This window comes from Podarcis gaigeae (assembly GCF_964106915.1).
Source record: "Podarcis gaigeae genome assembly, chromosome: 17".
Taxonomy (NCBI): Eukaryota; Metazoa; Chordata; class Lepidosauria; order Squamata; family Lacertidae; genus Podarcis; species Podarcis gaigeae.
In genome coordinates, this window is record NC_139694.1 from 1,218,069 (window position 1) to 1,236,328 (window position 18,260).

The following is an 18,260-nucleotide window of genomic DNA, read 5'->3' on the forward strand; positions in this document are numbered from 1 at the left end:
AATGCTCCCTTACAAGGGCAAATGCCTTGAAAGATGTCTTTAAAATGTTTTAGTGAATTAATGAAAAATAGAATTGCACCCAAAGTCTTAAGGACCGTGACCAGCAGCATGGACAGCAGTGATGAATAATACCTATACATATCTGTTGCGCTGCCCGCCCCCCCCCCGCCTGTCAAGGTGGCGCGAAGGAAGAAAAGTCCTGCTATCCTTTGGTTCAAAACGTATTGGGAATGGAACCTTGAATTAAGAACGAAGAGTAAGTAAAATGAAAAGTTTATTTAAGGTTTTCACGTTGTCATTTCTTCAGTCACATTTATGGGTTCTGTTCCCTTACAAAGTTTGGAATCTGAAAAGATTTTTGGCAGGAGCCCTCAAAATCCGTTTTCAAATTAGTTCCTTAAAGGTCCACCACAGCAGGGCACATCAGGAATGGTCAGAGCAAGAGCAGCATGGAAGAGACCTGCTGTGGGGAAGGAAAGTGGGTTGCCTATGATTGCACGGACGACCAGGTGAACAGCTACAGCTAAGCCATCTGACTTTCTTCTTCCTGGTCCTAGGCAACATGGGAAGCGCCACCTTAGTGCCAGAGGTGTGGCAGGTGGTGTTTAGGCAACCACCGAGCTCAGCACAGCCTGGGAATGGAGATGCATCCTTCACCTTCAGGGACATGACATTCAGACTTAGCAATTCTGAGTCAAACAAGTAAGGTAAAGGGACCCCTGACCGTTAGGTCCAGTTGCGGATGACTCTGTGGTTGCGGCGCTCATCTCGCTTTACTGGCTGAAGGAGTCGGCGTTCAGCTTCCAGGTCATGTGGCCAGCATGACTAAGTCGCTTCTGGCGAACCAGAGCAGCACATGGAAACGCCTTTTACCTTCCCGCCGGAGTGGTACCTATTTATCTACTTGCACTTTGACATGCTTTTGAACTGCTAGGTTCGCAGGGACTGAGCAATGGGGGCTCACCCCGTTGCGGGGATTCGAACCACCGACCTTATGATCGGCAAGTCCTAGGCTCTGTGGTTTAACCCACGGCGCCAGCCGTGTCCCAAGTCAAACAAGTACTGTAGTCCATGTTAATTTTTCACAGCCATGATGGGTAAGGCGTATGTGTTTTGCACACTCCCTGCAAGGGGTTTAACCACATTCTCAGGCCACGATAACTGAAATGGATTCCATAAATCGGGGGCGGCTGACCCAGAGGCCGTATTCGGCCTCCTAAGCAATTTCTAGTGGTGCAAGGCGTGCAACTTGATTTCATTTTTTTAAAAGCAAGAAACTGACCAGCAGGTGGCACTGTTGAGCCATACCATCACGCTGGTGGGAGCCTGTAATTTCCATGTTTTCAGTTGAATGGCATGGCACATCGACAGCATTAAAAAGAAATATTCTCCTCATGTCCCTGTCCTTATTCTCCCCATCCCCACTGACAAGTACTTATTAATTTGCAGAGTACCATGTTCAGCCAGATACCCAGATTCAGCCAGATAATTCTGCTCATTATTGCTAGCCCTTCACAAGTAATTTTGGCAGGTGTTTCCTGGCTTAGGCTTATTGTGATGTAAATTCATTTTGCGCTCCCCCCCCTCAACTCTCTTATAATGCAGTCTGAGTTATACTGCCACAAACATGGAGGCTCTCTCTGTGTGATAATTTTGCAGAGAATAGATATTTGGACGTGTCGCCTCTCTGTGCAGCACATTCTCTCTCTTTCACACCCTTCACTTGTACAAAACAAAAAAAATTCCTTCCAGTAGCACCTTAAAGACCAACTAAGTTAGTTCTTGGTATGAGCTTTCGTGTGCATGCACACTTCTTCAGATACACAGTGTGCATGCACACGAAAGCTCATACCAAGAACTAACTTAGTTGGTCTTTAAGGTGCTACTGGAAGGAATTTTGTTTTGTTTTGACTATGACAGACCAACATGGCTACCTATCTGTAACCTTCACTTGTAGTTTGAGCTACAGAGCGGTTTACTCTCAGGTTCATTTTGCGCCACAAACTGAATAGGTGCACCTGTAGCTGAAAGCTCTCCCACATCATGCATGCACACTCATACAAAACGTTTAGAACGCTTTTTAAAACAGTCTCCTTTTAATTCTTTGTTTCTGTCTAATAAAGCAGGAACTATTCTAAGTGACTGTGCATATCTCCAGTGTGCGCTGTGGCAAAGCCCTTGGTCTTCTTCACGTCACCTGCTGTCGTCTGGCTTCAGAGGAGCATCAGTCCCTCTCCCAGGTGACTCTCTCTCTCTCGTGGGAAGGCCTGAATGCCACAACTGCCGCAGGATAACAAACGGACTTGCAGCCAGCCTTCCCATACCTAATGTCCTCCAGAAATTTTGGACTACAGCTTCCATTAGTTCCAGCCAGCTCAAAACATTTGTAGGTAGGCAGCGGCGGAGCATGCCAATTGGGTGTCTGGGGCGGCGTGCGGGCCCTGCGCCCAGGGGTGGGGCCAGCCGCCTGCAGAGTGGGGCGAGCCGGGGCAGGACGCTCCGCGGGGTGTCCGAGGAGTCTGCCTACCGCCTTCCACTCAGCTGCTGTACAGCTGAGGGGGAGGTGACAGGCGGACTGTTCTGGGATAGCGCAGAGCCTGCAGGCGCCCAAGCCACCGCGTCACTGCCAGGAGAGATGCACAGCTTGGGCGTGCTGCAGGCCCCGCGGTGAGTATCACCCACCATTTTGTCACCCCCCTCAGTGGTGACACCCGGGGTGACCCGCCCCCACTGCCCCCCTAGGTAGGGCAACCAGGTTGGGAAAAGCTGATGGAGATCAAACCCCTTTAAGCTTATAGGGCCAGCCGATTAACACAAGAGAAAGCCACCAATCAGCTATGCCCTTTTGGGCTTTCCTGGTCAGCCACACAGGCTACCTTCACCTGGTTTAGCCGGCCAGTCGAAGCCGTTTCCTGGGTAACTATCAATTCTTCATCTACTACTAAAGTTACAGTTCTATGAACAGTTGTACGGGTCACCCATTGAAGTCAGTTGGACATGCTTACAATAAAATGCGCACAATATCACGATGCACACCTCTTCCTAACACCCAGCTTCATTTTCTCCTTCATTTCTTCCATGGTGAACTGAAATGATGCCACTTCCTTTCTTGATGAGTCTTCAGAAGCTACCATTTTGCAGAGTCTGCCTTCTGCACATTATGAAAAGGCACCTTTTTAGAGCACGGTGTAGTCAGTGGCAAGATCTCTCAAGTCAATCCCAGCTACAGCGGCATAGAGCTCAGGTACCACCAGCTCCGGAATTTGCAGAACAGCCTGGTCATTGCTGGTCTTGATTCCCGTTTGCAGCCTCCTGATCAGCTCAGTGGGGGAAGGGCGATCTGTTGGAGTCCAGCGCCAGCAGGCCACCATAATGCTATACCTGTCAAAGAAAGCATAGTGGTTCATCTCATGGATTTGACCTGTGCACCTATCCTTATGCATCTTGCAGAATGAGGTGGCAGGGTCAGCAGACAGTTTCTGGTCTGTAACATTTTGGATTGTAAGTGGAGGGCTGCATATTTTATAGCAGCCATAGCTGGTGGCGCTGTGGTCTAAACCACAGAGCCTAGGGCTTGCCGATCAGAAAGTCGGCAGTTCAAATCCCCATGATGGGGTGAGCTCCCGTTGCTCAGTCCCTGCTCCTGCCAACCTAGCAGTTCGAAAGCACACCAGTGCAAGTAGATAAATAGGTACCGCTGTGGTGGGAAAGTAAATGGTGTTCCCGTGTGCTCTGGTTAACCGTCATAGTGTTCCATTGCGCCAGAAGAGATTTAGTCATGCTGGCCACATGACCCGGAAAACTGCCAGCTCCCTCGGTGAGATGAGAGCTGCAACCCCATAGTTGCCTTTGACCGGACTTAACCATTTAGGGATCCTTTACCCTTTTTTACCTATTTTATAGCAGTGGGTAAACCTTAGTCTTGGATGGAGGGGAGGTTGTAGTCTCTGCCTGCCCCTCCAAAATATCATTAAAGCGATATTTTGGGAGGAATTGCTCCTATCCATATGCCCAGGTGGACCACAGCACCCCTCAAAGCGGAGATCCCCACCGGGGTCTCCCTATTGATGTGTGCTGCTGGCAGGTGGGTTGGAAGCCAATGGTTGTGCTCAATGCCTATGACGAACCTCTTACACCTGTAAACAGTTGTGGCCTTATTTGACCCAATTAAACTGTGTTGTGTCTATTCTTCCTAGCCAGTCGAGGGGTGCTAAAGGTAAAGGTAAAGGGACCCCAGACTGTTAGGTCCAGTCGTGGCCAACTCTGGGGTTGCGGCGCTCATCTCGCTTTACTGGCCGAGGGAGCCGGCGTACACCTTCCAGGTCATGTGGCCAGAATGACTGAGCCGCTACAGGCAAACCAGAGCAGCGCACGGAAACACCGTTTACCTTCCCGCCAGAGTGGTACCTATTTATCTACTTGCACTTTGACGTGCTTTCGAACTGCTAGGTGGGCAGGAGCTGGGACCGAGCAATGGGAGCTCACCCTGTCGTGGGGATTCGAACCGCCGACCTTCGGATCAGCAAGTCCTAGGCTGTGTGGTATAACCCACAGTGCCACCCGCGTCCGTCGAGGGGCGGTAAGGGCACCTGAATATGCAATGCTATCCCTGTCAAAGAAAGGGCAGTCGTTCATCTCACAGTGCAATGCATATTTAGGCATCTTTCATCACAAGGTGGCAGACAGAAATGGCAGCTTTTGGTCTGTACCATTTTGGATTGTAGGTGGATAGCTACATATTTTCTAAACTCCCAGGGTTATATCACAATCGTGTCCCTCCAGTCATGGAAAGTTTTTTTAATTTAGGGGACCCTCTGCAATAACATGAAAACCACCTCTCCTTTCTGTTCTTGGATGCCTCCCCTGGAACAAAGAGCCTTTTGTGAGCCAAGGGACACACCTAGAGACAGCCCCCTATGGGAAGAAATCTATTGTATCTCCCTTATATGCTAGTTTACTACGTGTAGAAAGAAATAACAAAGGATCTTATAGCACCTTAAAGACTAACAGATGTATTAAGGGATAAGCTTTTATTGACTAGAATCCATTTCATGCAGGGAGTTTTTGATGTGAGGAAATATTCAAAATGATCTTGCACGCCATTCTGAAGTGCATAATACGTTCTTCTACTCCATCTCATTCTATATACTGTGTAGCTTGGCTCCCTTGGGAGCCTTCTGTAACAAACTGTGACATGTTTATAATAAAATATAGAGTAAGGAACATAGGCACTTGCAGGCAGAAAACCATGCATAAAGTGCTGTAGACAATTGCTTTTGCCTCATGTTTACTGTTGTTTTGCCTCGTGAAATTAGTTTTCAGGAAGCCTTTTATTTGAGAGGTATGTGACCCAAAGTAACAGGCAGAATGTAGACTGCAGGGCCAAATCACACAGCCCATTATTCATTCCCCCCCTTTTAAAAAAGGTGTGCTTAAACTAACTGCAGAGCCTTGCACCTATTTCCTGCCACCAAAACCCCTACATTGCTATTTGTGCGCAAAGGAGCTATTTTTTTGGCCAGGGGGGCCCTGCGTCTGACTAGGGCAAATAGCAGCCATGGAGGAGAAGATCTTCAGCAAGAAACTGGAGTGGGAGCATGTTCTGGATCAGTTGTGGAGAACCTTTGGCCTTCTGGATGTTGTTGAACTTCAACTCCCATCAGCCACAGCAAGAATGGTCAGGGATGATGGATGCTATAGTTTAGCAACATTTGAAAGGCCAAAGGTTCCCCCCATCTCTTCTAGATTGTGGGCCCAAGCCTGCTTTCACTTCAAAATAAGAGTGGCTAGTTTCAGCAATGCCATTTTTCAAACGGCAAATGTTTGACCTTACTCTCATAGGGCAAAATACTGTGAGAATTTGTTTTATATGTATGGTCTTACAAGTTCATAAATCAGGTCCACGAACATTAAGCCACCGATTGGATTAGCCCGAATAGGGGCAGGAAGATCTCAAACTGGCCACTCTGACAACCAACGGGTAACCTACCCCCCTCGAGATTTGGGGGGGAAGGGACATTAGCCAAGTCAACTAAGTGGAGAGAAACTGCGAACGAAGTCGGCTACTACCGTATTTATTTATATTTTGGGTTTGTTATCTGACAAGTGTAGTTCCGCTTCGGTTACTGCTATTTGCTGCTCACTTATCTGAACCTGTATATATTTTTTGTGGCGAATAATTCTGGTATTGGTTCAGGGGATTTGGTCTACCCCAAGAGTTGGTTTTTGAGTAAGAATAAGAGCTCTAAAATATAGAAAGAAGGGATAGACCAGTAAAAACTAGTGGAATATTTGATACATAAAGATTAGTGATAATGTCATATAACCAGAAAAAGGGGCGGAGGGGGGTACACCAACAGAGAGGAAAGCCTCAAAACAAGAAACGGAATTTAGAACAGAAATATTGAGGATGTTTGCAGAAATAAAGCAAAGTGAGAAAAACTTGGAGACAAAATTAGAGCAGGTAGATAATAAAATTGGAAAAATGGACAAAAGGATTGAAGAGACAGTGAGCGAACTTAAAGGACAGATTAAGGAGGTATCAAAAAGAGTGGATAAGGGGCTAAAAAAGACCAAACAGGAAATGAAAGAAATGAGACGGGAAGAAGAAAAAATGAAAGATGAGATAGCAGACTTACATAAAATACAGGAAGAATTAAAAGACTCCATCGCGATGAACGAACTCAAACAAAGGGAAGTGAATTTAAGAATGAGACAGGTCCCGGAATTACAAAACGAAAATATAAAAGAAAGGTTAACAAAGGAAATAGCACAGTGGATGGAGTTAGCAGAGGAGGAAGTGGCAGGAACAATTCTAAATGCATACAGAATGAAAACTAAAGCAAGTAAAGTAAGGAAACTTCCAGGCGACTGTTTAGTTACATTTAAAGATAAAGAGATGAGGAACCTGATTTTACAAAGGAATAGAGAGAAGAGATTGTACATCGATGGGAACTATATAATTGTATTTAAAGATATTCCTATAAGACTGCTGAAACGTAGAGAATCATATAAACCACTGGTGCAATTACTAAAAAAAAATAGAATAGACTTTCGTTGGGAATTCCCGGAGGGTGTTTCCTTCTTTTATAAAGGAGTTAAAAGAAGGCTGACAAGCCCCGAAGAAGTAGGAAAGTTTACAAGAAGATACAAAGAACTTCAACAAGGAGAGGAGGAGTCGAAAGGAGCTGAAGGCGGAAGAAGTCCGAGGGTGGAATCAGAGCTGGGAGAAGAGGAAGATCGGAGCGAAAGGAAAACAGAGGAAGAGGAAGAAGACGAAGAAGGAGAAGAACCAGAGAGACTTTAGGTAAAACAAAAAAACAAAAAACTAAATTCAATAAAAATGACATTAAAATTATGTAGTTGGAATGTTAATGGGATGAACGATAAGAAAAAACGGAATGGAATTGAGCGTTTCTTAAAAAAGAAGAACCTCGATGTCACATGTCTACAAGAAACGCATGTGGCGAAGAAACACAGAAAAATCCTGATTAATAAGAGGTTAGGGAACGAATTCATCTCCTCAGACAAAGAGAAAAAAAGGGGAGTTGTATTATATATTAAAAGCAAAATTGAGGCACATGAATTATTTAAGGATGAGGAAGGAAGAATAATTGCGGTACGTATAAATTGGCAAGGCGAAGTATTGATAATAGTGGGGATTTATGCCCCTAATGGGAATAAAACAGAATTTTTTAGCTCATTGGAAGAAAAGTTATTTGAATACATGGACCAAAAAATCATACTAATGGGAGACCTGAATGATGTGGTTTCAAATGAAATGGACCGACTAAGAAACTCAAAAAATAGAGATGGTAAATTACCTAAGACATTTTTCACATTGACTAAGAATTGCAACCTTATCGACATATGGAGACTGAAACACCCTTTAGAGAAACAATTCACATATCATTCAGAGCCGAACCAGTCATTCTCAAGATTAGACCAAATATGGATATCGAATGAACTGTCACCAAGAGTTAAAAAAGTCGAAATCCAGGCTAAAGTTATATCAGATCATAATCCAATCGAAATGGAGATGAAGGGAGTGGAAGAACGAACCTTTAGATGGAGATTAAATGATAACCTATGGGATGACCAAAAATTTGTTGAAAGAATTCGGAAAAAACTAGGGGAATACTTCCTAGATAATCTCGACAAAGGGGTGAAAACAAGTACGGTATGGGACACAAGTAAGGCTGTAATGAGGGGCCTCTTTATCCAACAAAATGTCTTGAAAAAAAAGAACAAGGAAAAGAGGTTAAAAGAGATTTTGAGACAGATTATGGATAATGAGCAGAAACTGATCAAAAAGCCGAATAATGAAAGAATAATGCAGGAAATAAAGTCCCTCCAAACACAGGTTGCAATCATAATAAATAAGGAGGTTGAGTGGAATATTAAATGGTTAAGACAAAAAAACTTTGAATTCGCCAATAAGTCAGGCAAATGGCTTGCGTGGCAAGTCAAAAAGAGGAAGGAGCAAAATACAATCAACAAAATAGTAATAAACGGAGAAGAAACAACTGACCCGAAAGAAATTAGAAAAGGGTTCTTGGATTTTTATGAGCATCTTTACAGAAATAAAGAAAGGAATAACAAGAAAAAGATAGAAAGATATTTAAAAGAAAAGATGGTGAAGAAGATGTCATCAGAGGAAAAAGATCAGCTAAATGCCCCAATTTGCAGAACAGAGATAGAACAGGTGATAAAAGAACTGAAAAGAGGAAAGGCACCGGGTCCAGACGGGTTCACACCGAGTTATTATAAGGAAATGAAAGATACATTGATAACACCACTAATGGAAGTAATGAATAACATTTTAAAAGAAAGAGACATGCCCGGTTCGTGGAAAGAGGCCTTTATAACAATTATCCCCAAACAAGACTCGGATCTAACTCAAGTTAGGAACTACAGACCCATCTCCTTATTAAACACGGACTACAAGATCTTTGCCGGTATTCTAGCCAAAAGACTAAAAAAGATATTAACAAGGATGATACATGAAGATCAGACGGGCTTTCTCCCGGGTAGGTTAATAAGAAACAATACAAGATTCATAATTAACCTTATCGAATACCTATCAGATAGTCGCGATAAACTAGCTAGCCTAATCTTCATAGACGCGGAGAAAGCCTTCGATAATATAATTTGGGACTTTATGTTTAAAAATTTGGAGGTAATGGAAGTGGGACAGGAGTTCTTAAATGGTATAGGGGCAATTTACACTGAGCAGAAGGCGAGACTGATAGTCAATGGAGTTATTACTGAGGAAATAAAAATTTCTAAGGGAACGAGGCAGGGCTGCCCGCTCTCACCGTTGCTCTTTATAGTAGTCCTAGAAGTGCTGCTGAATGCAATAAGACAAAACAAGCAAATTAAAGGGATAACATTAGGTTCAAATGAGTACAAAGTTAAAGCTTATGCAGACGATGTGGTTTTAACGGTGGAAGAACCTATAGAAAGTATAAGGGTGATTCTGGACGAGTTGGAGGAATTTGGGAAACTTGCAGGATTCAAACTGAATAAGAGTAAGACAAAAATGATCGTTAAAAACTTGGATCAGGATAAGGCTGCAATAGTACAACAACAAACTGGAATTGAGGTTGTTAAAAAGATAAAATACTTAGGAATCTGGATTACCAACAAAAATATTGACCTATATCAAAACAATTACATTCCGGTCTGGAATAAAATTAAAAAAGATTTAGAGGTTTGGGCCAGAATGAAACTATCATTCTGGGGAAGAATATCTATGGTGAAAATGATGTTGTTACCCAAGCTGTTATTTCTGTTCCAAACATTACCCATACTAAAAGGAACAAAAATTTTTAAAGAATGGCAAAAAGCCATCTCTAGATATGTTTGGGAAGGGAAGAAACCCAGAATTAAATTTAAGTTGTTGACGGATGCTACAGAAAGAGGGGGCTTCGCCCTACCAGACATGAGACTTTACTACGAAGCGACATGTTTGTGTTGGATGAAAGAATGGGTTAAGCTGGAAAACAGAGAGTTATTAGACCTTGAAGGGTACAACAACAAATTTGGGTGGCACGCATACCTATGGAAGGATAAAAAAAGGGCGCACAAGGGGTTCACCAGTCACATCTTTAAGGGCCCACTAATAGAGGTCTGGGACAGATATAAGAACATATTAGAGCCGAGAACACCACACTGGCTTTCTCCCCAGGATTTAACAAGCGTTAAGAAAGTTAATATGGAAGAAAAGAGGGGGAAGTATGGAGAAATGGTCATAAATGAAGGAGGGAAGTGGAAAGTTAAACCATACGACCAGGTTAAAACGCTCACACAGGGGTGGCTCCACTACTTCCAGATAAATGAGATGTTTAAAGCAGAGGTGAAGGAAAGGGGCTATGAGGAAAAAGAATCAATATTTCAAAAAGAGATAATAAACAGTGAACATAAAAACCTCTCTAAAATGTATAAAATACTTTTGGAGTGGCACACGAAGGATGAGGAGGTGAAGTCAGTGATGGTACAGTGGGCGAGGGATTTCGGGTATAATATTCAAATGGAAGACTGGGAAAAGCTTTGGAGAGTGAATATAAAATTTACGGCCTGTATGTCACTCAGGGAAAATGTGATGAAAATGCAATACAGGTGGTATATGACACCCGTGAAATTGGCCAAGATGTACAAGGTAGACAACAAATGTTGGAAATGCAAACAAAAGGAAGGGACATTTTACCATCTATGGTGGGAATGCAAGAAAGTTAAAAGCTTCTGGGAGGAAGTATACAATGAACTGAAAAAGATGTTAGGCTATACTTTTGTCAAAAAACCAGAAGCTTTCTTACTTTGCATTATGGGAAAGGATATTAGGAGAAAGGATTACAAACTCTTCCAGTACGCGGTCACGGCAGCCAGAATTGTGTTAGCTCAGAGATGGAAGCAGGAAGAAATCCCAATGGTGGCAGAGTGGAGAGCAAAATTAACAGAATACGCCGAGCTGGACAAACTGACAGGGAAAATAAGATACTTAAAAGATCAAAACTTTATTGAAGACTGGGGGAAATTCGTGGGTTATCTGGAGAACAAATGTTTTGTAAATACAACGTTAGTGGCATTTAAAGAGGCTTTGTAAAGAGCTAACAAGTATTGTTTAATTGAAACAATGTAAAAAAGGAGGTACGAATGGCAATATGAAAGGATGGGATGTGATTCTAAGACTCAAACACGAATGAATGTCAACATCGCTGAAGGAAGCCCAAAATGATAAGAAATGCCGAAATTCGAATATAGTGTATATAATGTATATTTAATCGAACTCAATAAAATTTTAAAATGCAAAAAAAAAAAAAGAGAGAATTTGTTTTATATCGTAAATATGCAAAAATTTCTTTAAATCAAATTTACTGGAACATCTCTGTGTTTACTCACACGCTTCAGCAGATGGGTGATTTAGTAGCACCCAATCTCTGCTCTTCTGCATTAAGATGGAAGTTGAGTGGTAACTTGACTTCCAGACTTCAGACTAAGTGAGAAGTCCCTCTTTCCTCCTCAGCCCCATGTGTGTGAGCCCAGGATATAGATTACTGTGTGTGTGTGGGGGGGGGGGGAAAGGATCAGCATTCTATTCCCCCTCACTACACTTATCCCGACTGCCCGCCTTCTAGAATTTTTTTGGGGGGTGGGTATCAAAGCAATGATATTTGGCAAGGGAGGGGTTAAACTGAGGAGAGGAAAACCGCTTACAATAGTGGCCACATCGGCTTTTGCCGCTCATCCACACTTCTGCTTGCCCCATGCCTAGAAAGCGCAGCTCTGAGCACTTGTCTGCTTGCCCCACACCTTCTAGGAATGGGTCTGAGCAGGTTTGCCCTTGCTCTGTCGCTGTCCCCTGGAAAACCCGCTCTTTAGCGATAAATCGGAGCAAACACCAATCTGGAGAAAACCCTATTGACGTTTGCTCTGATTCAGCAGTAAAGATTGAGTTTCCGGGGGGGGGGGGGGAGGGGAAGCAGCAGGGCAAATCTGGATGAGCCCTATAGGGATGAAAGTACCGTATTTTTTGCTCTATAAGACTCATCTTTTCCCTCCTAAAAAGTAAGGGGAAATGTGTGTGTGTCTTATGGAGTGAATGCAGGCTGCGCAGCTATCCCAGAAGCCAGAACAGCAAGAAGGATTGCTGCTTTCACTGCGCAGCGATCCCTCTTGCTGTTCTGGCTTCTGAGATTCAGAATATTTTTTTTTCTTGTTTTCCTCCTCAAAAAACTAGGTGCGTCTTGTGGTCTGGTGCGTCTTATAGAGAGACAAATACGGTAAGTCCCACTACATTCATTGGGGCTTATTTATTGCAACTCAGCAGGATTTACTTCCAGGTGAGCCTTCATAGGCATGGTCTGTTTCCTGGCATATGGAGCTAAGGGATGCAACCCTCCGGATTTAGTCACATGTTTACCACAGCTGTATCCTTTTGTTCATAAAGGATCCACGAAGTCGCTTGTCTTGGGATGGGGGCGTGAAGGTTCAACATTTTTCAAATGCGGGCTCAGGGGCAAAGGTGCTTCTTGCAGATAGCAGGAAGGAAACAGAATGATCTGTGGTGGGTCGATCCTTTAGGAAACGAGGTAATAATTTAGAATAAAAGGCATTATAAAATGGGAAGTGGAGCAATCTTACATGGCTGGCTGACAGCTGGAAGGCCTCTTCATAGTGTGCTGCCTTTGAAGGTGTTGCAAGATATCAGACGGGTGAACCTCTGGAAATGGTGGAGCTCCTGGGTGGCAAAATAAAATGAAAACCCACGAGAGTTTTTACACTAATTAAATGAAAATTTCATTTAAATCCAGATGAGACACAAGGTTGGCTCTCATATGTGTTTTTTGCTTTTGCGTGCTGAGGTCCCCCAAAACACCCTCTCCCCAATAATTCACACATCACACATCATTTTTGTTTAAGGTTTTTGGCATAATTTTGGGCACAACTTTATTAAGATACAAATTGTGAGTGGTTGCCTAGGCATTGGTTTTGACTATCTGTCCCGCCCCCCCCCCCCCGCCTTGGGGACAGCACTGGCTCCCGGATTCCAGCGAAAGCCAGTGTGGAGGAACAAGTTCAGGGATAACTGGAGCTGCGACACAGACCCTCTTTTGCCCGAAGTGGCCTCATGACCCTGAGGTTAAGAGCATTATGCTCTGCCAACCAAGCTATCCACTTCCAAAGCCTGCTTAAACTAAAAACCCAATTGCAGCTTTGACCAGAGGACCTCACGCTCTTATCTAGCACAATTACTCAAACACATTTTTTAAGTAAACATGATTAGGATTGCAGCCTCTTCTCAGAACTGCTTTCCTCTACTTACCTAATGTGATCATCTCATATAGTAAGATTCCAAAAGACCATCTGCCATAAAACAAAACGAAAAAAGCAAAAGAGAAAAGCGAAAAGGGTTAACAGAAGCAGTCACTTCATACCTTCCACTGCAGGAAAAGTACCGTATTTTTCGCTCCATAGGACGCACTTTCCCCCTCCAAAAATTAAGGGGAGATGTGTGTGCGTCCTATGGAGCGAATGCAGGCTCCTTGGCTTCAGCGATAGCAACGCGAAGCCTCCAAAGCGCTCCCTCCACGCTCCGGAGGCTACGTGTTGCTTTTGCTGAAGCCTCTCGCTCTCCAGGCTTCAGGGATAGCCGCCTGAAGCCTTCGGAGTGCAGCGGGACCTCGCGCTGCGCTCCAAAGGCTTCGGGTTCGTTTTGCTGAATCCGGGAGAGCAAGACACAAGGTGCGTCCTATAGAGCGAAAAATACGGTACCTTAAGGTTAGTCTGGGCCCTACCAAATTCAAAGAGCCACCAACTTCAGCAAGCACCCGGGGAATCCTGATGGGTGTACATTGGAAAAGTTCAACTCTTTGCAAGCTAGGAGGAGCTGTTGCTGAACCACAGTGATAGTCAATGTGAGACCCTGACATCCTGAGTGATGAGGACCTGATGATATGGGTAACAAAAATATCATACCTAATAAAATCCTAAAGAGAACAACAGCAGCAGCACAGAGGATGTGGCATCACAACATTATTGGATTGTTTTGCTGGAGTGTGTCAAAGTGACTTGTGTCAAGTTGTACCTACGTAAGTGATGGAAAAGGTTTAAAAACTCTATTCCAGTCACTGATCAATGTAAGAGGACATTTGGAATTTAATTTGTTCAATCATTCGTACACTTATTCGTTCACTCAAACACCTTCTCACCTTCAGACGCTCTCACTTTTGGCTGAAGATAACAGCATCCTTAAACTATTGCGCTGGTTGGATAATGGAACTTTATTCCAAAATGCTAAGAAGTTTATAAAGCCATTTTGCAAACTAGGTGAACAGAAATGAGCCAAATGTTCAATTCAATTAGCATAGGAAGTACCGAGGATTCTTATTCTAATTACAGTGGTGCCCCGCAAGACGAACGCCTCGGAAGACAAAAAACCCACTAGACGAAAGGGTTTTCCGTTTTTGGAGGCGCTTCGCTAAATGAATTTCTCTATGGGGTTGCTTCGCAAGACGAAAAAATCTTGCGAGTTCCCGCGTTTCCCCCCCCGCTTTTTTCCGCCCTTTCCCTAAGCGCTAAGCCGCTTATCAGCTGTTCCGCTGATAAGCCGCTTCTCAGCTGATCGCTAAAAGCCGCTAGACCGCTAATAGCGCTAATCCGCTAAGCTGTCAATGGGCTTGCTTCGCAAGACGAAAAAACCGCTAGACGAAGAAAATCGCGGAACGGATTAATTTCGTCTTGCGAGGCACCACTGTAATCTGATTGATTGCTTTCTCAGTACACTCGTAATATTAAGCTTATGCCATTTTCAATCTGTGTTACATTAGTGTATTGCATTTTCCTTTATGTTACTATGTCTTTCTTCAAAGTTCATGATATTAATTTAATTATGAAGAAAATAGTATTCTCTGAAGGAAGCAATGTGTATCAATAAAACAACTGATTTGTTTCAGCCTTGAATCTCCGGAGGGGTGGCTGTGTAGCAAAAAGAACTGACCAAACTAAGACCCAACAGTGCAGTTGAGTAACCCAATATTATAGCTTGGGCTGAAGCAGTCAAATTACCAGCTGGAAATACGCCTACATCTGTTGAAAAACAGGCAGGCGTACTCTGGCAGGCCTTTGACCAACAAGCCTAGCTTATGAGATATCTGAATGGACCCATACATGTCTGACTTGATGTTGGGTGGTTTCTTCATAAGTCGCTCTGGAGCCTGCCACTTGAGTGGAACGGTTTGTGCGATGGAGCTGGGACCGCAGGTGTGGCCTCTGTACGCCAGTCCCAGTCTGCAGAGCTTCACAGTAAATGCATTGCCAATTAGGACATTCCTGGCTGCCACATCACCATGAAATAGTTTCTTCCCCTGAAGAAAATCCTGGAAAATTTAGAAATGATATGTTGTCAGCTGCTACATTGAGAGCACCTCTCCCTGTTTTAACATGAAGTATGCACCAACACTTACATCTAGATTTGGCAAGTCCTATCAGATATTCAGCACACATAAATCAAATTAGGTTTTACAACAGGAAATCAGTTATCTTGGGGTGGGGAGAAGGTTTGGTTAGTATTTTCCTAGTTTCATACAGTATTTATCTCTTGCAAGGCTGTATTTTCCTAGCTGTAGGCATGAAATTGTTTCATACAGTATTTATACTTTGCAATGCAGCAGCACCCATAGGTTTTCTTCCAGTTGTGTTAGAAATATAGGAATCTCCTTGGACCAATGGTCCATCTGCTCAGCACTGTCTCCTCCTGTCAGTGCCTCTTCAGGAGACAGGAATGTGTCTTTCTCAGCCCTTCCCAGACATGCCAGGTATTGAACCTAGAAACTTTGCACGCAGATCATGTGCTCTGTCACGAAGTTGCAGCCTCCCCTAGCATTGTTACATCGGCAAGCGTGGGTCCAGGCTTCAAAGACTTTAGTAGACATTTTATTTTATTAAGTTTATAATTTTCATTTATTACAAATAAACATTTCAACAACAACAAAAATAAACAATTCTCACATATCAAACCCTGACTTCCCTTCCCCTCTTCCAGCAGTTCCATGAATTTACCCTCTTTTTCTTTACTTCTGCATATCCCAATTAACTATTTATTTTTTTCCTCATCTATTTTGTATATGTTTTAGAAACTGCAAGTCTTTACAATAATACTGCTAATGTCTTAATTTGTTTACAATTTATTTGCAAATATTCAATAAACGATTTCCATTCCTTAATAAAAAGTTTGTCGTCTTGATTTCTTATTCTTCTGGTAAGTTTAGCCAATGCATAGACCATTTAGTAGACATTTTATGTCTCTTGTGAACCAAAGAAATTACCTAGAGTGGGTGTTACTCTCATGCTCTGAAGGAAGCCAGTTGTGGGTGGGGCTGGGCTTAATTAATAAACTTACCAGAGCCGACGCAATTTGTTGTCCAATTTTATAGACCTGTTTCTCCGTAAGATCAAGCGGCAATCCGTCCATGGTCACCACATCCTAGCAAGACAGAAACAGGAGGTTTGATATACATTCGCTGCTTCCCCAAGGAGTGAGACATTCGAGGGACAATGCTACCAGATTGTTTCTTCCGGAAAAGGGGCAGTGGTGTCTTTCACGTCAGAAGGCACCTGGAGGGAAGTGCTCAGACAGGCCTGAGAGAGCAGCAGGGAAGATGGCTGACCCTAAACTGGAGATGGACTAGGAGGGCACCCAGGGAAAAGGGAGCGATGGCCTTGCATAGGCGGCCCTGTGTCTCCACTGGTAGCCACACATGAACAGGAGTGCGCCTGGAAACAGGCGGGTGTCTAAAGTGCTAAGTACAACCTACAACAGGGGTTGGCAAGGTTTACCTCGCCTGGGCCAGTTCACTCCAGCGGAGATCTCTCCGTGGGCCGGATTGTGTGTGAGTGTGAGTGTGCGCACCCATGATTTCTGGCGTCTGCGCAGATGCAATTTCCAGTGTCTGCGCATGCACAGGTGCGATTTTCAGCGCTGCAGAAGCGAGTCCCTGCGCTGTGCTGTGCTGGTTTAGCGCAGTGTGCGGGGACTCACCGAGCAGGTGGCTTGGTTTGGGGGCGGCTCTTAGGCCAGTTAAACGACCCTCGTGGGCCGCTTGTGGCCCATGGGCCTTAGGTTGCCTACCCCTGACCTACAACTCCAAACTGTTTCTGTACCCCTCCTCCTTAATCAGAAAGTGTCACATTCCCCAAATTGCTATAGTTATTGCACCCCCAGCTATAACGTTCCCAGGTCCTCAGCAAAATTGTAGCTTTAGAATATACATTTTTTTTTGCACACATCCACCCCAGGTATTGGTTGCATAGATTTTAGCTCAGTTGTTTACTGTACTACTACATATCTATTCCCACGGTCCTTATAGTTAGGACATAGTTCCTTATTATTGTTAGTTGCATCACAGTTTCTGAACAGTGAGAACTTTTAGAGTTCCAGAATGTACCATGGGGTGCTTTCCTTGGACTGAATATAACTGTGATGCCACACTTACCATATTTTTTGCTCTATAAGACTCACTTTTTCCCTCCTAAAAAGTAAGGGGAAATGTGTGTGCGTCTTATGGAGTGAATGCAGGCTGCGCAGCTATCCCAGAAGCCAGAACAGCAGGAGGGATTTCTGCTTTCGCTGCGCAGCGATCCCTCTTGCTGTTCTGGCTTCTGAGATTCAGAATATTTTTTTTCTTGTTTTCCTCCTCCAAAAACTAGGTGCGTCTTGTGGTCTGGTGCGTCTTATAGAGTGAAAAATACAGTACTTACACATCTATGGAGGCTAAGCTCAAGATGAAAAGTTCACAGCATTAGATCTCCAGTGGATCTTGTTCTCCCATTAAAGTTCCTCAGTACTCACAGAGAGCAAGTCAAATCTCCTGTGTGTTTCATTGATTCACCTGTCTATTGCTCTCTTTTAAACAATATACACACACCTTGGTGATATCATATCCAGCCAGGGGAGAAGAAAGACATGCCCACTTCCAGAAGACTCTCTGGTCATGAACTCCTATGGCAACAATTCACCTGTATGTTGTGTATTGAGTCAAAGGATTTTATATCTGTATTATTATTGTCTGTATTGCATTAGGGTAAAGTAACTGCCTTTTGGTTCCAGAGGGTACAGCTACTATTGGTTCATTTAAGCTGCTGTATTTGGATCCTCTGTCTTATTGGTTTCCTCCAAAAGGCAGGACTGTGATTGCCTGATATTGTTCCCTCCAAAATGTATCCTTTCTAGCTTGTTCCCTGTCCCTATAAATGTAGCTCTC

General features: G+C 43.7%; 1 protein-coding gene across 9 annotated transcripts in view; it reads right to left on the reverse strand.

The window, feature by feature from the left end:
• Positions 1-257: 257 nt before the first annotated feature.
• The window catches only part of STYK1 (serine/threonine/tyrosine kinase 1), a 31,084-nt gene continuing 13,081 nt past the window's right edge, over positions 258-18,260 (reverse strand). For 6 of the 9 annotated variants that reach the window (XM_083719389.1, XM_083719386.1, XM_083719392.1 and 3 more), the window contains exons 6-11: positions 16,400-16,483; positions 15,169-15,377; positions 13,325-13,365; positions 12,643-12,739; positions 1,946-3,381; positions 258-1,717 (exon numbers count right to left, since the gene is read on the reverse strand). In XM_083719389.1, coding sequence (XP_083575515.1) covers positions 3,177-3,381; positions 12,643-12,739; positions 13,325-13,365; positions 15,169-15,377; positions 16,400-16,483 — 636 coding nt within the window. In that variant the 3' untranslated portion in view covers positions 258-1,717; positions 1,946-3,176. Of the gene's footprint in view, positions 1,718-1,945; positions 3,382-4,425; positions 5,188-12,642; positions 12,740-13,324; positions 13,366-13,775; positions 14,391-14,750; positions 15,378-16,399; positions 16,484-18,260 lie in introns of those variants that run through there. The other 3 variants (XM_083719388.1, XM_083719393.1, XM_083719394.1) reach the window with 3 other exon arrangements.